The sequence below is a fragment of the Antechinus flavipes genome, chromosome 2 (assembly GCF_016432865.1).
Source record: "Antechinus flavipes isolate AdamAnt ecotype Samford, QLD, Australia chromosome 2, AdamAnt_v2, whole genome shotgun sequence".
Lineage (NCBI taxonomy): Eukaryota > Metazoa > Chordata > Mammalia > Dasyuromorphia > Dasyuridae > Antechinus > Antechinus flavipes.
The window spans coordinates 639,993,256-640,017,360 of record NC_067399.1 but is presented as its reverse complement, the minus strand read 5'-3'; the positions used below and the strand labels follow the sequence as shown (position 1 = coordinate 640,017,360).

Sequence of the window (24,105 nt, the reverse complement as noted above, 5' to 3'; positions counted from 1 at the left end):
AAAAAGACTGCGCTGAGGAGCAGAAGGTTTTGGCTCATTTCTGAGTCTGGTCATCATTGTCCTGCCCAACTTTGGTCTTGACTCTTTTTCTCCCTACATCTCAGTACAATGGGCTTTTAAGTGGGCATGAATGCTGCTCCTGCTTGTCCATGTCTAGTGTACCATGTCAAAAGGGAAGGAGGCCGGGTCGCAGAAGCCTTCTGAATCCCTCTGAGTCACTGGTTTCAAAGCATTCTGAGGGAAATTTTTGCTCACTAATCCTGGCCCACGTGATCATCTTGTAAGGCAACAACCCCGCTTTGAAGTTTAAAAGTAGGATTGTTAGACCCAGAGAGAAAGGATTAAATGGCTACCAGAGACAGAAAGTGGAGTTTCCTGTTTCTAGGATCATTTCTCTTCAATTACATCATTTTTGTTAGATTTGGCTCAACACTGAAGGAGGGCACAGCAGCAAGCAAAAAAGTTGGGGCAAGTGACCATCCCTCACCACCCCCATCCCCCCACTTCCCTTCTCCAGCTGAAGGGGCTCCCTCCGCCCGCACAGGCGCAGTCAGCCCTCCTTACCCTCTCGCGGACTTTGTCCTTCAGCAGGATGCTGATGATGGAATAGGGCACTCGGAACCACATGGGCGCCCCGACAATCAACACCTTCTTCAGCCGAGCCGGGAAGGCTCCCTGCAGATGGCACACACACGCATGTGGAAAAGCAAACCACACTCCAATGAACAGAGAGAATAAGATGGAGCTTTCAGCGACCTCAGCCCAGGACTCTGGTTTCTAGCCCCCTTTGGGGTTCTCCTCACCAGCATTCGAGAAAACAAGCAAGCATTTATTAAGCATCTACTGTGGGATGGACTGGACTAGGCACTGGGGAATGTAAAGATAAAGTAAAATAGGTCCTGTTCTCGAAGGAGAGAGCACATACACAGAGGTACACACAAAACACGCCGGTCCATTCAAAGCATGTGGGAAAGGGATGCAAAGTGACCTCGGAGTAGAAGGCACACTACTGGCTGGGGGACCCCAAAAGCTGAGGTGAACAGCCCCAGAGGAAGGAAGCCAGAGAGAGCCACACTTTGGCCACTGAAGGTGCAAGGAAGGGTCAGACGGGAGGGAGGCTGCAGAGGAAGGGGAGAAAGGAACTGGCCCAGCCTGGATAGGGGAGGTTGGAGAGGAACACACTGAAATGTCGGGCTCGGGTACCTGAAGGATGGGGGTGTTCTCCACAGAAATAAGGATGATGAGGAGTTCGGCAGGTTCAGGGGGCACGAGGATGAGCTCTGATCTGGACATTATTAAGTGTGAGATGCAAACAGAAGTCACCCACACACAGAAATAATAGCCAAGGCAGGTTGCTGATGAGGCCACAGTGAAGGAACACGGCGGGAAAAGGAGAGGGTGCGAGACAGAGCTTTGGGGGCTCCTACAATAAGGGGATGGAAGAAGTTTATCACTTAGGTTCCAGTGGTAGCAGAGAAAAGCTACCTGGAAGGGAATTAGAATTATAAATGGGTTTACTTTAGAGAAATAATTGTATATTCTTAGTGCCTAGTTTCCCAATTTCTAGATACAGAAAAAAAGAACGTTTCTAAGTAGTTGATCAAAACTTGTTCTGATATTTTTCATCAGCAGTTTGCAACCTATAAAATGAACAATTTTCTTAGAAGATGTCTCTGTTCATCCATTTTTTTTATTCCTATTATATAGTAGGATTAAAATTGAATTTAGAGCCAATGTGACTGACACTAGATATTGAATTTCGACTTTTAATGTTAGGACTTTTAATATGTGTAATAATAAATATAACAATAAACATCCACTTCAATTCAACAAATACATTCCATGTTTTGGGGACACAAAAATACATACATGTTCCCTGTCCAAGGGGAATCTAACTGGAAGTGAAGGATGGATGGTGGAAGGTGCTATTAAATATATAGTACAGATGCTAGAAAGCAGAATGTGTTGAGACAAAGGAGGGGTCTAAAAGGAGGACTACAGCAGCTGGAGGAGAGCTTTGCCCCATCAGCTAGCAGGAAATGCTGAGGAAGGTCATGGAGGAGATGTAAATATTTTCCATCAAAGGTGATACAGAAGAAGGGGTGTGCGTAAAAACACAGGATGGAGTGAGGGAAGGGAGTGGTCCAACCTGGCTAGACTATGAAACAGGGGCTGAAGGACAGATTTGAGAAAATAGACTGAAACATGGTCACTGAGATAGGTTAGAGAACACTTCTGGCTCTTGGTTCACGTTCCTCCCCTCCTACTTTGCCTCTTGAATCTCTTCCCATTTTTCAAATTCAGCTCAAATACCACTTTCTATCTTAACTTCCAAATCAAAAACAATCTTCCCTCTTTAGATTTCACATGGCATTTTCTTTCACACTTTCTATCCCATTTATTGTGTTTGTTCCCTCTCCTCTCCACACTCTCCCCCATAATATATATGCTGTATTTGGTGGTGTTATTACAGCCAGCAGGAAAAGGCTTTTTACCAAACCAGGGTGGGTTACACTGTATCTTCCAGCCAGTGATCTCCAAAGGCCGCAGGTGGCAGGACTCCAACGGTCCAGACTTGAACTACCAGAGGGTAGAAAGATGGATCACCTCCCACTCTCCTTGCAGCATCAATCCAGGATTCTGTGTCCAACAAAACTACACCTTCTCTTTACCCCATAGCCTGTAGCCTCCCAGGGCCCAGTGAGCTCCCAACCTCTCCTCATCTTCATCAGCCCAGGCAGTTAGAATCCTTAGGATCCAAACAGAGGACCTACATGGCCCCTTCTCTGCACTCATGCAATCATCACCTTTCAGTGATACTTTATGCTATATTTTCAGTGACTCTTCATGCAATTATCGGAGCCTGGTGAATTCTAGCCTATTCTATTGTAAAAGTCTCCTAAGTAGTTGGGAACGAGCAGGGGCAACAACATGAGGGACCAATCAGAGAATAACAGGGTAAGGAATTCAAGGTACAGCGTTTAAATGCTCCACGAAAGGTCAAGAACCTGGATGGAGAGAAACAAAGCCAGAACAAGAGCCTGGGAGGACACAGAGAGATGGAGAGACCAGGGAATTATTTTAGAGAGCAGAGAGCAGGAAAATAGGTGGTTGGGCAAGGAAGTAGGAGAGGCAATTTGTGGAGCTGGAGGCCATGGGGCAGAGACAAGGGAGGCCTTGTGATCCAACTAGTCACCTCGTGCTAGATCAATTCCAGCCACCAAAGGCTTTTAGTTGTTATTGTTTTGAATAAAACAAAGTATTGGCTCCAAACAGTTTTGCAGTGCTTTAATCTTTCACATGAATCCTTCAGTATTCCTAATGACTAAGTTTTTTCCCCTATAACATAAAATCTGGCTGAAAATTCGGGCTCCCATCATTAAAATGGGTCTTTTCTAATTGATAAATGGTTAAAGAATATGAACAGCAATAAAGAAATCAAAACTATATATTGTCATATAAAAAAAGGAGCTTTAAATCATTATTGATTACAGAAACGTAAATTAAAACAACTTTGGAATATCATCTTACACCTATCAGATTGACTAAAATGATAGATTCCTTCAGTTTGGGGAACGGCCAAACAAGTAGTGGTTGTTATGGAATACTACTGTGATGTAAGAAATATGCTAACTGATTTTGGAAAAACATGGACCTTTGAAGGAAGAAGATACTATACATATTTATTTCTCTGGAAGTGGAGAGCATCTCATATATATGTATATGTTTGTATTTATACTCATATATGCATACTGATAGACATATCTGCACATTTTTAAGTGCTTAATCTGTAGAGTTAATACTTAATCTTTAAATGCCTTTTGTAGGGCTGAGTGTGGTAGGAGAGAGAAAAATAAAAAGTGCACAGTAGAGAACAAAATAAAAATTAAAAGGAAGCATAGAAAAGCAGGATAACTTTGAAAATAACAAGTAGTATTTATTCCATAATGTTTTTTTTTTTTAAGGAAACAGTCTGAAATGAAAATGTATGATTTTATATTGAATCCTCTTTTTTATTCTGCTGTGTTAGACGGAAATATTTTTTCCTTTTTTTGTGTGTAAGTTTAAAATGAATAATTTAAAATATATATATATATATATATATATATACATATATCTAATATAAAATAACTTGAAGTTAAACACCAAAACATAATTAGGCCCATGAATATAACCACTAAAAACTTTTTACATAAACACAAGAAGCCATAAATAAATGGAAAGAGCTATTGTTCTTGATTTGATATTAGACTAACAAGGAGATGCTTTGCAGAAATAGACAAAGTCACAAAATTCATTTGAAGAAACGGAAGACTCTTAGGATAAGTGGGAAAAGAATGAAGGAATGGTGAAAATTGCCAAATTTCAAATGACACAAGAAAACATTAAATAGGATAAACAAACAAACCCCAGAAATAATTCAAATATGGTAGCCCTGTATTCAATAAAGCTAAGAATGTAAACTTCTTGGGGAAAGATTCCCTAATCAACAAAAACCATTAGGAAAAGCAGAAAGCAGTTTGAATTGCACGAGTATGTGACCTAAATGTAAAGTCACATTATAAAGACATTAGAGAACAGAAGGAAGTACTCTTCACAACCACAACTTCTTAATCCAACAAGGGGCAGAAAAAAATCATAAAAGATGAGATAATTTTGAATGCATAAAATAAAAAAATCCTGTGTTTAAAAATATTCAAAAGAACTAGAATAGAAACTGCTGGTGGGGAGAAGAGGAAAAAAAAAACCAAACCACTTTTGCATCATATGTATCTGATCTTAAAATAAAAATGTAAGACCAAGAGTCATATCCCCAGAAGATAAGTAGTCAGAGGAGATAAAACTTTTTCAAAAGGAGAATTAAAACTATGAACAACTTTATGGCACTAACAAGAACAATGCAACTTCTTTTTAATTGAGGATTTATCAGTCACTTAAAAAAATTGGTAAAAATGATAAAATAACAAAATGTCAATGTTAGAAGGACTAGGGGGAAAGTGGCACATGAATTCAATGCTGGTTGAGCTAATTGTTGTGGAAAATATTTTAAATTAGATTAAAAAATTACTAAATTGTTTATATTCTTTGAGCCAGCAATCCCATAACTGGGACTATACCCTAAAAGGTCAGAGAAGTCCCCAAATAGGCTAAAATATCTATAGGAATGCTTTTTGTAGTAGTAAAGAACTAGAATTCATTCAAACAGGAAACCATCCACTCAAGAATGACTGAAAAGATGGGGCAATGAGTATAACTGAATATTGCTGAGCAGAAAAAAGTGGCAAATGTGAAAAATTCAGAGAAACATGGGTAGACCCATAGAAACTGATCAGTATGAAGTGAGTAGAACCAGAAGAATCAAATGCACAATGCTTATAATAATATAAATGTCCGTAATACTAAGAAGAACCCTTTGTCTTTGTCCTGAGGAAGAAATAAAGAACTATCCCCCTCCTCTTGGCAGAAACGGGAATAAGTACTTTATTTGCTAACACTAGTAGCTCAATTCCGTTGTTTAGCATGCGAATTGCTTTTGATCAACCTTTCTCGGTAACAAAAGAGATTCAATATGGAGAGGGAGAGAGACACCATATTTGGAAATGACAATGGAAAAGGCATTATTAAAATATTTCAAACCCCCTCCACCCCAAAAAGAAAATAGCTTAGCACAGTGCCTGGCTCCTAGTAGGTGTTAAATAAATGCTTGTGTCTTTCTCTTTCTTCTTTCCTTCCATCATACCCTATTAAGTTTTTCTTTGTACTTTCCAAAGATTTTTGGACAGTCAACTTCTTTTGGCTTTGCATTATCTTAAACTCTCTTCAATCAGCATCTGCTATAATTAGAAAGATGCCCAAAGATTATTCCATTCTTAGGATCTCTTCAGGAGAGCCCTTCAGGGTTATCTCTTACCTCTCAGTTCTAGATACTGCATTTCTTTGTGGCTACCATAACAAAAGCCCTGCTTCAGAAATTATTTTCTCCCTAAGGAGAAATTCAAATTTCTTCTAAGTCTGCTAGGTAGAAGGGGTAAAGAAAGGAAAGTCAATTTGCCTGTTCTCTTAAAGCAAAGGATTGCAATTAAAAGCTATTCTTGTAAAGAAGTCATAGTCCTTTGGGCCAATTCTAAATAACTCAATTTTAATAATGCTTAAATCTTGCTTTTGTGCAGTGACAATTGTTTTGATCAAAGCTATGTTATGTTTTAGATAAAAAGCTAGAAATCTGAAAAATTCACTCTTAAAACTTCAAAAATCTACCTTTGTTCACTTAGAAATGCAGAGATTTAGGTCCTTTCCTAAAATTGGGAACTGCATATCTTTGTGTTAAAAATCACAATAGTTTAAATCAAACAGAAATCTCGATCTGAGAGCATATGAGTAGCTTGTGCATTAACTTTTCTTTTCTTTCCCAACCACAGAAGAACTCCAACATTAACAAGATGTAAAGTTGAAGGTGGAAAAACCATATTTCAGAACCTATGGTCTCAAAGTCATGTATTTCAAATAAATCTAGCTCAAATACTCAACTTGCCTGTGAAACCTTGGAAATACCAATTCATCTTATAAAGATGTTTTGGGAGAGATAAGGGGCCAGTCACCTTGTTCTTCTCTTCACCTTCACCTACCACTTTGTCCTAAAAGCTCCCTAGGGAAGGGATATCTACCCTACTCTTTGGGAATCCAGAACAGAATGGAGGAGACGAGAGCCCGCCTGCATCCTTACGAGTTCCTTACCTTCAGGAGGTTTAGGACTTTCTTGCCAAGGTCTAGCTCGAAGTTGTTATAATTGGAACCCCCCATGTCGTAGATAAACACTAGTCCATTCCTTTGAGTTTCAAAACTGTAAGCCAACAAACAAACAAAGTGAGAAGATGAATGGGGTGAAACAAAGACATACACAGAAATGCGTGTCCGGAGATGGAAGTATATCGTTCTGCCTCCCTCACAAAGTTCCCCTTCAGTCTTCTCAGGAGGCTGGGGGACTCCTTGTTGGGCGGGCGTGAAGGGTGCAGCTTAGAATAGACTAGATTATGAACACAGCATGAGCCAAAATGACTGCTTTCTTACAGAGATCATCCCCATGATTTACCTTCAGAATGCACCATAATCGTGAGCTCCAATCGGCCAGGCTGCCTCTAGAGATCACTGAATCAGAGATCTAAAATGACAAGTGACCTCAGAGGGCACCGAGTCACTAACGGTGATGGGCGAGACAGAGGGAGGTAAAGTGCTTTGCCAGGGCTCCGCAAGCAGAAGCATCGGAGAAGGGATCCCGACCCAGGTGCACCAATGTCCTTGCCCTGCACGTCCATCACAAGGCATCCAAGCAGGACCCCAATTGCCCAGATCCACCTGAAGGGACCCTGTACGCTGCCTAGGAGGATCTCAATTCTAGTTGCCAACTCTGAAACAGGAGCCCCGGGCGTCTTCCTGATCACAGGGGTTTTCATCTGATATCTGACTGGAAAGGGGGCAAACACACCAAGTGCCTATAGACGGCACACGAACGTACAGGAAGAAACGGAAGGAGCTTGGGAAAGGGACATACGTTGGCAGAAAGCTGCGATAGGCCCATTTTAGCTCTGAGAAAACTATACAGTCCTTCATTCCCTCCTGTACATGCACAGCCCGACTGTCCAGACCAGACAGGTCAGTTACTGGGCTGGATTCCCTCTCCGGCACACCTGAGCCAGATCCAGAGTTCGAACCGCAAAGGGATGCAGAAGGAGCGCTTTATAGAGAAGCAGGAGAAACAAGCTCTGGTCCCATCTCATGCATAGGAGTCAGGAGATCTTATGCAAGACATTTATCTTCTGGAACCTGCTTCCTCATCTACCAAATGAGGGCCCAGGCTCAAGTCCTTTCTTGCGCTGACATTCTCTAGATGGTTAACGAGTCTCCTGAATTTGTCTTTTTGAGTTACCATTTTTTCCAGATTCTAGGAATATATTTTGCTTTATAGGTACTCTCCAAAGCCATGTCAAGAGTCTGTATCTACTCACATTTAAAAACAAAACAAAACACCAAAATACAAATGTCTCATATTAGAGACTTCAGAGCCATTTTGCTTCATAAGTCATGTTTCTTTAACTTTTTAATATAATCCTAGGGAAAAACACACACAGCAAAAATGGCACTTGAAAAGTCTCCACGTGCATAAGTGCTTACAAGTTTTTCCAAATGGTTTGGTTTCCAATTTCCCCTCTAGATCTTTATGCCTTTTAAAATATATACACTCCCATACACACACATGTACCCTTACAAACACAGACACACATGTACACATGCATATACAAATACATATGCACACAATAACTCACTAAAATCATAGAGCCTAAATTGGTTCAGGGGAACTTTAGCAGAATTTTGCGGACATTTAACTGAGCCTGGGTACTTTCTGTCTATAAGGTCACATACTTCCAAATTCAAGGTAACAGGAGTCTCCTTTTCAGTAAAACATCTTGAAATACAACAGGAAGGATGCAAACAAACCCAGTCCCAAGAGAAAGCAGCAAGTGGGAAATCTAGGCAGGGACTGAACTGCTCAAGCTAAGCATCCAAGACCCACCCAGTTGAGCTCTGCATAAAAACATTAATACAAATCAAACAGACACTGACTCTAACCAAGGGGAAGCTTTCCATTCCCAATAAAATAAACAAGGATCTCTCTGACTTCCGGTCTTTTAGTTACAAAGCATGGAATTAGTTGTGCAAAAATGGACTCTCCCTTACCATTCGTTCATTCATTCACTCATCCATCACACATGTTGAGCCCTTTCTATCCTCATTACCCTGGGTTACCCACTAATAATACCAGTACAAAATCCTATATGGGAGCTTAAGACTTAGCTGGGAAAACCAAGCAGAAAGAGAAAAGAGATTAAATAACATCACAAAGGAGCAGTTAGTTGATGCAGTGGATAGAGCAGCAGCCCTGAAGTCAGGAGGACCAAGTTCAAATCTGACCTCAGACATTTAACACTTCCTAGCTGTGGGACTTTGGGCAAGTCACTTAACTCTAATTTCCTCAGCAAAAAAATAAATGAATGAATAACATCACCAAGAAATGCATGGCAGCCAAGTGGCATATGTTTGTAAGTGTTGCAATCTTCATAGATGTGGACAGATTTAAACTAGATCTTGAAGGGGCTATCAGCTTTGAATATAAAGGAAAAAGAAGCAGCTTAAGTGAAGGCGTGGAAGTAAAACTCTATATGGCATGTTTGAGGTGACAATACACAAGCCCTGCAGGTTGGAAGGGAAGAGCTCACAAAGTGTTAAAGTTGGGCAAACTGAAGCCAAATGAAAAATATGACTTTATTCCATAGGGAATGGACAGCCACCGGAGGTTTAAAAGCAGAGAAATGACAAAATGAAAATGTTTTAGAAAAATAAACAGGGTTGGGGGAAAAAACAGGGGACCCTGATTAGCTGGGTGACTCTGCATAAATAAGTCCCTCTAATTTCTCTGGGCCTCACCTAACTGGCCTGTAATTCCCATGATTCTATTAAATCAATTTATCCATCTGGAAAATGAAAGTCTGAGTCACTACACCAAGGATCCTAACCCCTTGTGAAAGCTGTCATAAAACTGTTCTTATATGAAGAAGGGCAAAATGCCCCTTCTGGGAGAAGAGTGTGGAGCTGAATCCCTTCAAAAGAAACAGATAGATTTTGAGAGCCTGCTGGGAAATCATTCAAGGAGGAAGAGTTGGGAAATTCCAAACCCCTGCTCTGAGAAAGAGAATGAGTCTGGAAGTACAATGTCAACCCGGTAGCAACTTTTCAGGGGGAATACCATACCTGCAGTTGCACCAAACCTCTATCAAGTGGAGAGAAGCATTACCCTCCAAAGCAGCCATGAAAATCACAAGCACTTACTAAGCACCTACTGTACACCACTAGGCACTGGGCTAAGTACTTTACAAATATAATCTCACTGGGACAGAAGGAGCCCAACTGTCCCCCTCATATACCTAGAATCATCCCCATCCTTCTAGTGAAACTCGCCTCTCCAAGATCACCAATGGCCACTAAAGATCAGAGACAACTTGTAGTTACCTCCCAGTCTCATCTTTCTATCCTTTCCATGTCTTCTAGATAATCCCTTCCTATAATCTTATCGACTCCCATGACTTTAGCAGCTTACGTGGATCTCCACATCTGAGCCTGCAATCTCTCCTAACTTTCAGATCCTCATTCTCAGCTGCATGTCTGAAACCAGAGTAACCACCTGAAGATTCCCCCAAACCTATCTCCCTCTGATTTCCCCATTTCTGTCCTTGACAATCGTTCCCCAGGTGATCCAGATTCTAAATCTGTGTCCTGTCCTGTCCTGCCTCCCTTTCCACTTCTCTCCCTCTTCACTTGCTCACTGTACTCCTCATATCTAGTGTCAGTAGTGTCCATCAATCCTGAGCACTTTCAGTTCCAATGACCTTATGATGGAGAGATCCATCTGCACCCAGAGAGAGAACTCTGGGGACTGAGTGTGAATCACAACATAGCATTTTCACCCTTTTTGTTGTTGTTTGTCTGCATTTTGTTTTTTCTCTTTTTTTAATCTGATTTTTCTTGTACAGCATAATAAATGTGGAAATATGTATAGCAGAATTGCACATGTTTAACATAGATTAGATTACTTGCTTCTAGGGGAGAGGGTGGAAGGAGGGAAAAATGTGCAACACAAGGTTTTGCAAGGGTGAATGTTGAAAACTATCTTTGCATGTTTTGAAAGTAAAAAGCTTTAATTAAAAAAATTAGTTAAAAAAAATCCTGGGTACTCACCTTGTCTTTGTACCCACTCCCTCCTGCCATTACTCTCATTCAAGCTTTCAAAGTTCTCTTCTAGAGCAATATAATAGCTCCTTAAATGATCCTTTCATCTCTACTTTTAATATGTGCCAATTCATACTTCTCACTGCTACCAGAACAAATTTCCTAACAGCTCTGATCATTCTATCCCAAAAAAACTTTCAATAGTGCTGATCATCTAGTAATTAAATATATTCCAAGCTCCTTAGGCTCGCATTCAAGACCTCCATGATCTGGGTCTGACGGATTGGTGGCCTTGTTCCCAACACTTCCTCTCAAAGAACCTTATACTCCATCCAATGTGGGCTCAAAACTTCATGCCTTTGCTCATGCTCTTCCTCCCACCTAAAATTTAACATTCTTATAGCCATCAACATTCAACCTGCCCTTTAAGGTCCTGTTCAAATAACAGTTCTTCCATCAAACCTCCTCTCCTCCACCAGAAGTGAGCTGATCTTTCCCCCCTCTGAACGCCTGCAGAATTTTTTGGGTACCTCTGTACTGGAGCTGATTCATTCCAGGTTGTAGGTAAGAAAAGCCAGGACATCCTCTTGACTAGATGCTTGAAGGCAGGACCATCTCTTGGTCACCTCCCAAAGGGCCCCACGTACAGAGAGGGGTCAAGGAGGAGCAGAGATTAGCACCTGACCTAAGGCTGCAGTCGTCAGCATCTCTGACCTTCACTGGGTCTCAGTTCGGACAAAAGGGCCACCAGAGGCAGTTCACTACAGCAATCACAGCAACGTTCACTGACGCTCCTGTACGTGCACCTACACGGCCGCCCTGTCTCCTTCCCCAAACACGAGGGGCTTCTGACTGGCTTTTTCGCTTTCTCCCAGAGCCCAGCCCCACGTCAGGATTTAACAGTTAGCTGAATGGAACTTTTAGAAAAGGTCCCAAGAAACAGGCACCAGAAATGAGAAGACCTGGAGTTCACGTTATCATGATTTAATGAACACGGTGATGAACTGGCGAACAAAGACAGAAAACACAACCTACGTGAAAAAAAGAGATCTGTCTCCTGACATCAATCACTGATGCACACTGAATCTTTTACTGTTATCTTGCCTATATCTGAACCTCAAAATGTTATTATGAAGTTCGGTAAAATGGGAAAGCACTTTGGGGAAAAAAATTAAGTACTGTACAAATGCAAAGTAGTATCAATGTTATTCAATCAACGAGGATATTTGACCTCCTGGCTAGTTCTCCAAAAGCGGAACGTTTATTCATGATTAACGTTGCCAAGGTGATGTCTGTCCATAGTAGAGAAAGGGCAAGTTGCGTGGAGGGTTGTCCAAGGCACAGGATGGGCAGAATCCTCTCTCTGTATAAATACCTCTGAATAAACAGAGGCAAGAAGATGGGAAACCAACACCTGTGTGTATCTCCCTCCCCTGTATTTAGAACCTCAGGAAAGCAGGAAATTACCGAGGATTCTTAATCTAAGGTTTATGAACTTGGTTTTGGGGGTTTGGGGTTTTTTTTTTTTTATCATTCTGATAACTGTATTTCAACATAATTAGTGTTCTCAGTATTCCTATGTATTTTACTCTGTGGTTTAAAGAACATGATTCTGAGAAGGGGCCCATGGGCTTCCTTCCCCAGGTTGCTGCCAAAGGGCCTGTGACACATAAAAGATTTGAAGAACGCCTGATCTAGGACAATTCTTAGATGAAGAAACCAAGGCTCCGAGCCGACCCTGCAGGCTAGCAGTCAGGCTGGAAGGAAAACCAGAGTTCTTCAATCTCTGTCTAGCAACGTCTCTACCCAAGAATGTTGTTACAGAACCTTTAACAGAGCCTGGAGAATAAAGACACGGAACCCACCCACATCAGTGGGGCTTAAGTTAACTGGAAGGGGCAGACTGCACCGTGTCTCACCTAGCTCCTAGCACGAGACTGGGCAGACTGAACAAAGAGCTCCTCAAGAGCTGGAAGGGACCCCAGAGGCCAACTAGGGTAGCTCCCTCTCAAAAACCCCAAGGACTCCAATCACTTCCCCAACCAAGCCTCTTCACTTCTGGACAGCTCTAAGCATCAGGAAAGTTTTCCTAAGTTGAACTAAAATGTGGCTCTTCGTATCCTCCATTCACTGCTCAGAGTTCTAACTTCTGCCATCCAACAACTCAAGTCTAGCTTCTGTTTGACAGCAGTTACTGTGGCCCCTTCAAGTCTTTCCTCAGTTCCTCTGGTAGAGCCTCAGATGCCGTGCTGGGAGGGCCCTTCACCATTCGTACCGACCAGCCTCCTAGCTTATTTTTTCCCCATAATCAAATTCAACAATCCAAAAGTACTGCGGCAAGGGCAGAGTACGGATGACCTCGAACCTCCTTGGCTCTGGGCGCTACTCTTCTCTTATGGAAGCTTAGACTGCATTAGCTTCTCTAGCTGACCCATCACATTACTGGGGTTTTCAGTTCTCCAGAAACATCATCCTTTCCCCCACCACAATCTTCTTCACACAAACTATCGCTTAGTTATGTCTCTCTCCCATCCTGTAACTGTATGTGATATTTTTAACCCAATTATAGAATTTTAAATTTACCATTATTAAATAACATCTTAAATTCAGACCAATGTTCCATTCCAGGCACATTATAGCTGCTAGTAAAGACTGTTGAAGGGAATTAGGGACTTGCCAGTGATTAGCAGCAGGCTGTAAATACAGACCCATTTCCCCATGGCTCACCTGTCCATCGCTCTGTCCAACAAGTAAAAGAGAGCCTGGAGCACCACATGTTGGGAGGACTTGTGAGGATGATGTAACTTAGCAGTGAAGAGGGCGATGGAGGCTCCTGAGGGATCCCGAGTATTCTGGAAGGAAATGAGAAGAGATGCTGAGGAATCCAAGCCCACCAAAGTCATTGTGAAGGCTCATTCTGGAGAGATTCTGGCCATATATGCGCCGCCTTGACCCGTACCAGCTCTTTCAGAAAGAAGGAAAACCGCTGTGATCTCCCTTCCATGCAAGAGAGGTCTCTGCGTCTTTCCTATGCTGTTCACTTGATGGCTGGCATCAGGTGACATCAGGGCCACAACACCATTTGTTTCTGCCCATTTGCTTCTGTCTTTGACAGTGGACACAGACCTGCTCTCACCAAGCTCCCTCCCCACCCCCAAGCAGAACAGAAAGGAAAGAGACAATATACAGTAGGATCATAAAGGACTCCAGATCTGCATCAGGCTTGAGACGCCGTCTCCCTGAGCTGGAAGACATTTCTGCCCAGGGGGCAGAGCAGGGCTAAAGGAAGCTGCCTGAGAAATACCACCCCGAGGCTTCATGGGAAACCAGTGGTCAGTTAGAGTTGGGGGAAGAGAAGCAACCATTGTGGCCGTCACTCCCCGCAGAATCCAGCCAGCAAGCCCAACAGCTCCACTGTTCTCACCTCTCAAGGAGTCCCATTTCTATTAATTACAAAAAAGCCCATGTCTGATCGCAGAGCAACTTCGAGTCACTCGGGACAAAAGCCCAGGGCCCCGGCACTCACTAGGATAGTGAATTTCCCACTGAGGATTTCTGAACGGAGAGGGTCCTCATGAGGTCTCAGCTTGACGATTCCTTCTTTTCGCCTCATTTCCTAAAGAAGCAGCATAATATACTGAGCATACCCAATAGTTAAAGGTAGAATTATTTCCCTAGTAAGCCGCTTGCTAAATCCTCTTGCTGCTAGGCAAGACGGATGACTCGGTCCCAAAGTCCTGAGGAAAAGTGGCCTTGGCCAAAGCAGCGGGAACCTCAATCCTTCACATTCTAAGGTCCATTCATCCAAGGCATATGGAGGGCTGGCAGAACTTCTTTTGCACTGATCTCTCTGATGGGCAACCTGAGGCGCTCTGGACCTCTGGATCACATGCCCCCAAATCCTCAGTCTCTACTACTGGGACAACAGGCTGACCAGTAAGTCAACATGACAACAGGCTGACCAATAAGTCAACATACGTACTCCCAAGCCTCGTGCCAATTCTGTCTATGACAAAAATCCCCCTGAATTCAGCAAACACTTTGGGCACCTTGCCAGAATACTTTTATAACCCCAGAGTGACAGTCTCTGTGTTTCTCTGAAGGGGATTTCCTTTGGAAATTATTTTTGTATGTATTGTGTGCTGAAAAATCAGATCTGAGAAAAGGAGACTTTACAAAAATGAAATGAAACTTTTTTTTCATAAATGGGATGGTTCTATCAGAATCCAGGGCCCGTGTCAGCATCTTCTAAAAAAGAGAGAGCAGTTAACTAAGAAGCTGATGGAGTGGTATTCATTTCAAGGTCAAGTACTGGCAGAGCCAAGGCAATGAATTGGACTAGAGCAGCTGTTCTCTCCTGAGGCAAAAGTGCCTCCTTCCGATTCCCCCATTAAGATCAGCATTAATCTAAGAGATGGCAGGTTTCTGAAAGGTCTCACTCCTAGAAGAACTCTTGAAGAATTCAGGCAGGCACAGAGTAGGTGAACCCACCCAAAAAGTCAGCAGGGAGCTTCAGAACCCAAACTCAAGAGACCACCATCCACCACAACAGTGGTACTGTCTGACCTACATTGTTCGAATCAGAAACATCCTCTTCCTATACCCTCCCTTTCCAAACCGGCCCAATATTTAGGCAATAAAACCCAATAGCACAATCCCCTCCCCAGGAGGAAGTGGGACACGGCTAAGCTGTATCCACCCCACACCCAGAGCTGGGACAGCCAAGTTAAATCCACAAGCACATACCCTGTAGGCGTGGAACAATTCAATAGCCCGGAGGACATCAAACTTTCTGGCCATGAGAAACCTGACAGCCAGGTTCCAAGAGAGCGGAGACACATTGTACTGAACTGTCCACTTGTTAATCTCCTCCAGAAACTGCTTGGTGGCCTATTGGACAGAGAACGGGAACAAAAGACAAGTAGTTTTAAAAAAAGGATCATGTGTGTTAGAAAAGAAACAAACAAAACAAACTCTGGTCCCAATCAGATAAGGAAGCGAGGAATTTAAGCCCCAAGGCCTGGCTTAGGAGATGGAGAAATCACAGGATGGCACCTGCCTGCTGCCCACAGAGGTAAAAGCAGGGCCGGGGCCAGACCAAGGGAGGGGGAAAGAGCGCGGCTGCGGACCCCGGTCCCCGATGAGATGCTGGGCAAAGGGAAAGAGAAGGGGGGAAAATGAGGGTTACCAGGGCCCCAGGAGCGATCCCAGTCCAGGGCTCGCAGCCAGTGAGAAACGAGCTGCTGCTCCGAGGGTCACTGAGACCAGCAGGATCATGGGGGACACCAACTGACCAATGAGACTGTGTGTTAGAAATGCACGGGCAGCCCCCACAGGTGTGTACACACACACACACACACACACACACACACACACACACCCGTTATAAAAGGTTCTACTTTCAGGGTTGGAGTCCAATTCTACAGTAAGTTTCCGAAGCATCTATTACGTTACAACAGAATCCACTTGCATGTGTTTAGAACTTTTCCTGCGACAGTTACAAGGTACTTTCCTCAGGGTTTCCAAAGGAGGCAGAAAATACAAGGATCCCCCGCTCCCCCCGCACATACACAAAACACTTTTGGAATGGGAGATGAAGAGGGATAAGGCAGTTTCTCATTTGGAAAAGATGGACCGGGGGAGGATTTTTTCCAGCATTTTCCCTCTAGGATCACGGATTTGGAGCCGGGAGGAACCTGCCCTTCAGAGAAGGGAGCTGAGACAGGCAGGAGCTATGTCCTTTTCCAAGTCACACAAGTATCTAAGGAAGGATCTAAACTCAGTTTTACTGACTCCGGGGCCAGAGCCTGGCTGCCTATAATTAGTCATATCCAAGAGCTGAACTGGAGAAGGCAAAGGGAAATTTTCCCTCATTGGAGGTCTTTAAGGGAAGGCTCAGGGAGCTTGTCAGGGAATAAACATTTATTAAGTACCTACTGTGCGCCAGACAATGTGCTGAACATTTGATATAGACTCATTTGATCCTCACAACAACTTTGGGAGATTCTATCATCATCCCCATTTCACAAGTGAGAAAACTGAGGCAGTTAGACATTAAGCAACTTGTGTGAGGCTAGATTTGAACGCAGGATTTCCTCGTTCCAGACGCAGCGCTCTGAACAGATGTCCACTAGAGGCCTCATGTGGGTAGGAATTCTTTCAGGTAGGAGGTGGACTAGGCAGCCCTGAGGGGCCTTTCCCCTCGGGGATAGTAGTTTGAAATACTTTCCCCTCTGTTCTGTGCCCCCGTCGATGCCCCTTCCCACCCAGTGATACCTCGCCCTTTTGTTAGGTCCTCCAGGGCCGGGGCTGTGCCATTTCTGCCTCATTCAGCACCTCCAGCCTCCAGCACCGAGGAGGAGTTACTAGACCCTTCTTAAACCACGTTCACCTCCCGCTCCTTCTGATCGAGGCAGCCCGTCCCCTGCCGGCCGGCTGGGCGCATGGCACCAGGTGAGTCTGGGCCCAGCAGGTGGGCCCGACTGAAGGCAGCCTCGCGGAGGAGGGGGTGATGAGGAGGGCTCCACAGGGAGGTCCTGGACGCTGCCAAAGAGTGAGCCGCTGTCCTTACTGCAGGTAGCTGCACCTCAGACGGAGCCACAGAACCCCGTGGGCCGTCCCTCCGGCTGCTACCGAAGGGACAGGTAAGAGGCACGGGATGGATGGAATGCCCTGGACCCCAGGAAGTTTCTCCACCGTGGCACCCGAAGGGGCTCTGAGACTAAACAAGAGCGCTGAACTTCTGCTGACATCAAAGGTATCAACACAATCCTGCAAGAGAAGCAAGGGAAGGACTCTTGCCTCCGACTGACAGATGAGAACGAAACTCAGGTAACCCAACTGCTCCCACGCCAAAAGGCCACGAGCTTTCCACCGCACTCTGCCTCAAGCATGCACCCAAAGCCAACGGACCCACCGGAGAGCAGCCACTCCGAGCCGCAACCGGACGCACTCAGCAGGGGAGAGGCCATGGGGAAGAGAACCTGGCTTCTAAGGCATCCCCGGAGGCCCCCTGGACCCCAACAGGCTACAGAACTTAACAAGCCAAAAAGCACAGCGAGGGCTGAGAAAGAAAGGCCGCTGGGAAAAGCTTTCAGACCGTCACTGGGGGCAAGGACCAGCTAAGGGCAATGCAGAGAAATGGTCTCAGAAAGGCTAAACTTGAGATGCTCCTGGAGAAAACCACGGCCATTAGGAAGCCAGCATCGGAGCTGGCCGGAGTAAATGAAGCCCTTCTGGGCTAGGCCAGCAGCTCTCTCCTCCATGTTCGTCACTTACTCACAAAAATCCCAATCTGGACGGGACCTTTCCTAAGGTTCTCGGGAGCAGGTGGAGGAATAAGAAAGCCGGAGCAGGATCCCATGGTGCTGCGAGGGTCCTGGCAAGCCCTTTCAGCTCAGTCCTAGTTCTCGCCTTAGGTAAATGCCCACAAAAATCATAAATCACTGATGCTTGTGCAGGAGAGGGTCCCACCCCTCACTCCTCCTCCACAGTGAGCTGTGACAGCCATCTTTTCCAGATCAATTCCTCCTGGGGTCAGCACGTCCTACAGCTCTACAATGCGAGGGCCTCGGGCTGACCTCTGCCCCCCTGCTGGCCAGGATGTTATTCTTGGCTTGGAGCAAGGGAACAATTCCTTCTGGTTTGGTCTGCCCGCCCAAGCCCGAGAGTCTGCTCTGTACTGTAAACAGCAGTGGGACATTTACAAGGACAGATACCTGCCCCATCCAGCCCTGATGGAAGGAATCTCGGGTTCTTCCTTATGTTCTCTCCCCCGTGGGGCATCCAGAGAAAAGTCTGGGCGGGAAAGAGAATGACCACTCACATCATTAACAGGCCTAGCTTCCCGACACAGTGTGAGGTGCACATCCAGGAAAACCCGAGATCAAATCCATACTTATTAACTGTGGGATAATGGACAAGTCACTTAACAACTCTGTCAGCCTTGTTTCCTCCTCTGTAAAACAGGGATATTGACAGCACTTCATTTCCAGGTTGTTGTAAAGATCAAATGGAATAAGATATATATATATATATATATATATATATATTTTTTTTTTTTTTTTTTGCTGAGGCAATTGGGATTAAATGACTTGCCCAGGGTCACACACATAGGATAATATTTTTAAAGGTTTTGCCAAAAAAAAAAAAAAACCTTTAAAAGCATTTTATGTAAATGTTGATTATTAATAACTCAGCAAGATAGGGACCATTATCATTTGACAAATGAGGAAACTAAGGCAAACAGCTGAAATGGCAGTGTCTGAGATGGGATTTGAACTCGGGTCCTTTTGTGTGACAGTTCAACACCATATCCACTACAGCGCATCCTAGCAGCATAGGTGGTTGTAGCGAGGATCGGACAAGAGAGAACAGTAAAGAACTTTCCGATGAGAACAACTGATTCCCGGGCCAGCAGTCTCATTGGATCACTAGAAAGAGGCACTCTGCCTCTGCTCTCCGAGGACGGTCTGGTTCTCTGGAGGCATCACTAGGTTCCCGAGGCTAATGGCTCCAGTGTTTCTTAGTGAGAAGTCCCCCCACCCCTCACCCCAGGGACACTGACTTACATCCAGTCCAGGTTTCTCAGTAATCCATCATCAGATGCTAACTGGGATACAGTCCTTGGCAGCCACTTTTAGAAATGCAGGAACTATCCAGCCTGAAACACTTACTGAATAGTAGAGGACAGACTGTGAGCTGAAAGGGAAGCTTCATTCAGTCCAGGGACACCGCGGCCCCCAAAGGAAAGACTTGCCCAATCTCATGCCAACAGCGAGCAGCAGAGCCAAAACTTGGACTCCGCCACCAGACTCTTACAGGGTATCATTTTTTGCTATATGGGATGGGAAACTACTCTCCAGCCACTAAGGCAATTTCACCTTCTAGCCTGTCAATGACCTAAATTTTCATCTGAAATCTATTCACACTCAACTCTTCTCTCCAAAATATTTCTTTTTCAACCATTTCATAGCTATTGTTATAATTTGGTCTTGGTTTACTTCAATCAGGCACTCTGGCCCATTCAATAACAGACTTCAACAACATAGAAGGACCTTCTGTCCTTCTGGGTCTCCACCTGCACATGCTTATTTGCAAAATAAAACAACAAATACCTTCTCTACTATGTGTGAACAAACCAGGAGCTCTAAAAAGAAACTCTCTTCCAATATCTAGTATTTCCCCCAATAGCATGAAACTAATGAACTAGAGACCACCTGGCAAAGTAAAACTCAACATTCTGAAATTCACAATTTCTAAAAGCAAGAAACTGATCTGATATGTCATAGCTGAAATGAACATTCAAAGAATTGCCAGGTTGCCCAGGTAAGCTCTATATTTCAGTCCCACACATTTCCTTATTGTGTATCTGATCATTTGTTTCTTAATTTTCAATTTAATTGAGCTTTTATCTTTTTCCCTTCAGATTAGCCTGTTGATTCCTAAAACCAGCTGTGTCCATAAATAAAAAGGAAAGATTATATAATGGAGTACCAAAAAAAAGAAAAAAGAGAAAAAAATTTAAGCATGTTTCAATTTGCATTCAGATCCCATTTGACAAACTATGTTAGAGTCAAATTATAGTGTGTTGGGACTGTGGTTGATCAGACCTACATGACTTCAGAACGTTCTAACAGAGTCTGGGCACAAATAGTCCCTGTGAACATTTGGGGTGGATCCATCACAATCATACGCCACAACTTGTTCTGCCATTCCCCTTTTGACGAGCATCCCCACAATCTCCAATTCTTTGCTACCACAAAAAGAGCTGCTATAAATATTTTTGTATACATAGATCTTTTTCCTTTTTCTTTGATTTCTTTGGACTACAGATCCAGAAAAGGTATTGCTGGTCTTCACAGTTTTATAGCCCTCTAAGGATATCCAGATTATTCTCTGGAAAGGTTGGATCAGTTCACAACTCCACCAATTAATGGAGCTTGCCTTCTCATAAGTGGGGTGCGTGCCTGAGAAGGATATAGAAACACAGGAGACGGGGTGAGAGTAGTCATCAGATGAACCCCCTTTCTTCTCTGAACAGGCAAAAGCACACACAGAAACACAGAAGGCAACTATAATCTTAGACAACAAGCTAAGAAAACTGTGGTCTATCAATGTGATAAACCCAAGGAAAAACTACTTCGGGGGCTCCTGAGTGATAGACACAAAGGAAGAAGGACAGAATGAAGACAACAATTTATACAAGAACAACAACATAAAGAAAAACAATTTTGAAGGGAATTTAAGAACTTTGATAAAAATCAATCGCCAACAATGTCGTTCCCTCTCTGAAGGACTTTTGATGAAAGATATGACCCACCTCCTAAGACACAAGGGATGGCCAAAAGGTGTTAAAAGAAACATCCATTCTTTTAAGTGGTCATTCTGTGACTGGTTTTGCTTTGACAATGCTCTTCTGTTTCTTTCTTTCTTGCAGTTAATTGGGTAAGAACAGGAATTAGCAATAGCTTTGCTCCCCAAAAAAGGACCATTTAAAAATGCATAGAACTAACTGTTCAGAAGAAAATAAGGACAAGCAATAATTATGAATGTAAAGTATAATTGGATTTCTTACTGTCTTGGGAACAAAGCAGGGGTGACAGAAAAATTTGGAACTCAAGATCTTAATTTAAAAACTAATGATGAAAACTACCTTTATATGTAATTGGGGGAAAAAAATAAAATGCTATTTATAATTTTAAAAAGAAAGTATAGAAATCAATTATATTCTTTAAAAAAGGTTTGAAAATGAAGGATTGATAGTTTCATAAAGAATTTGCTTTTTGTATGCTATGTCTATGAAAATGCTTTCTTTTTTTAGTGTTTAAGTTCAGAATAAAAAAAATAAAAGATACTGAGAAGAGATTTAATAGACTTTCCATTTTGCTATATTAAGATGTGACATTTTTCTACTAGACCTTTGAACCATCATGGAAAAGATAAAAATAACCCTCATCTTTGCATTCATATTTTTCCTTTATTTTTAGAAAGAGTTTATTTAAAAATTTTATTCAGTTGTGTGTGATTTTTTTATTTCAAAAATTTGCTGGGTTTGTTCATGTTTTCATTATGCCTAGAAGTCAAATTGCTTATACACACACACACACACACACACACACACACACACACACACACACACACACTGAAAAGAGAGAAAAAGAAATTAAAGAATATTCAGTTATGCTCTGGAAATAATTTGCTCTCTGGCAATTTGCCATAGTTATTAGCAGCATAAATCCCTTTCAAAAGCAACTAAAGAGATGTGTGAACAGTGCTTAACTCTTCCACTTACTTCCAGCATACAGGATTTAATTAAGTAGCTCTACCTCTTCAATTGCTCTTACCAAGCCTCAGTGAAAAAGGTTCAAGACCACAACTGCTGACATCTATAAGCCAGTAGAGGAGAAATTATGGAAGAAAAACATGAAAAGTCTTTCCTCAAAACTAGAAGCAGAGAAAAAAAAATGTGTCCATTGTAGGCTATGAGGCATCAAACACCATATGGGGTCCCCAACACTCCTGAGTATGGTCTAGGACTCAAGGGTCCTCAAACTTTTTAAATAGGGGGCCAGTTCACTGTCCCTCAGACTGTTGGAGGGCAGGACTATAATAAAAACAAAACCTTTGTTTTATGGGCCTTTAAATAAAGAAACTTCATAGCCCTGGGTGAGGGGGATAAACGTCTTCAGCTGCTGCATCTGGCCCCGGCCCATAGTTTGAGGACCCCTGGCTAGGTTATAGAGATACTCCCCAAATACAGATCCTATCTGATTTTAATATGTCAATGTATTTATTGATAAGAAAAGAAATACATTAACATGTGTAGTTTTCTAAGTCAATGTGTGGCCTGTAGGGATCCTTAGATACGGTCTGATGGTACCTATTTTTCTTTGAGTTTTGCACTACTGGTCTAATTGAGAAGACCCGAGTTTAAATTCTGCCTTGGAGTCTTAATGGCTGTGTGACCTTGGCAAGATTCTATAGCATAGTTTCCTAATCTGAAAAAGGGGGGCAAAAATAATAGCACCATTCTCAATAAAATCAGGGATGAAACAAGGTTGCCCATTATCACCATTATTATTCAATATTATTCTAGAAATGAAAAAGACTGACAGAAGTAAAGTTGGTAATAAGGAAATAAAACTATCATTCTTTGCAAATGATATGATGGTATATTCAGAGAATCCTAGATAATCAACTAAAAAGTACTAGAAACAATTAACAACTTTAGCAAAGCTGCAGGATATAAAATAAATCCACACAAATCATCACCATTTCTAAATATTACCCACAGCAAGAGATACAAAGGGAAATTGCATTTAAAATAACTTTAGATAATATAAAATATTGGGGGGGGGTCTATCTACCAAGACAAACTTACGAACTAAATTAACACAATTACAAAACACTTTTCACACAAATAAAGTCAAATTTAAAATAATTAGGAAAATATCAATTGCTCATGGATAGATCAAGCTAATAAAATAAAAATAAAAGCATCTACCCCACAGAATTGTTAAATCAAATCAGTTATCATGTGGAGCATACATTGTATGGAATTTATCTTGGATACTTCTTCAAGAACTGCTCACTTTCAAGTAATATAGATGTAATAAAGTTTTTCCCTAAAGCTGCCAGGGCTTATTCAGAAATTATATTATTCTTATTACTATTCTTATTCACTCTCCTCATGTCACTTTTCCTTCTTGAAACTTTCTATCAAAATAAGAAGAAGAATTAGGAGAAATCCGTGCATTTTGTCCCAAAAAAAAAAAAAAAAAAAAGCCAAACCATCTCAACTTGGGCTTTTTAGATAGGGTTTAGATAGGGTTCCTTTTAGATAGGAACCAGAACACTACCAATCTTTCCATGGCAACACTACTGTGGATGGGTATGAATGGGAATGAATTCAGCATCACCAAAACAGTATTCAAATCCAGATCCAAATCCAAAATCTAGCATTGCACATATGCCTGGACATGCAAGAATACCTCAAGGCTTCCACCAGAAGGAAAAAAAAAAGTTTCCATTTATCCAGGCTTTATTTAAGGCTTGCAAAGTACTTCATAGACATTTTCATCTTTGGAATCTGTCAACCACTCTTTGAGTATTATTAATTTTGCAAATGAAAAAAAAAAAGGAAGCCCAGTTTAAGTGACTTACCATACAGGTAGTACCAGTTAACATCAAGATTCTCATTCTACAATTTGTGATTCATCCTTGTCGTTTGGGCTGCAATGTGGAAAACTTATGTGGAAAATTTTCCAAACCAAAGTTCACATTTCTGTAACCCAAGGCAAAGCGCTAATACCTCTAAGACTCAGT

At 42.5% G+C, this 24,105-nt stretch overlaps 1 protein-coding gene across 1 annotated transcript in view; it reads right to left on the bottom strand.

Annotated features, from left to right (window-relative positions):
- PTPN9 (protein tyrosine phosphatase non-receptor type 9) overlaps positions 1-24,105 on the bottom strand; it is a 61,845-nt gene that overhangs the window by 21,768 nt on the left and 15,972 nt on the right. Inside the window, exons 2-6 of the mRNA XM_051982209.1 lie at positions 15,526-15,669; positions 14,306-14,395; positions 13,507-13,631; positions 6,736-6,841; positions 565-675 (exon numbers count right to left, since the gene is read on the bottom strand). Coding sequence (XP_051838169.1) covers positions 565-675; positions 6,736-6,841; positions 13,507-13,631; positions 14,306-14,395; positions 15,526-15,669 — 576 coding nt within the window. The remainder of the gene's footprint in view (positions 1-564; positions 676-6,735; positions 6,842-13,506; positions 13,632-14,305; positions 14,396-15,525; positions 15,670-24,105) is intronic.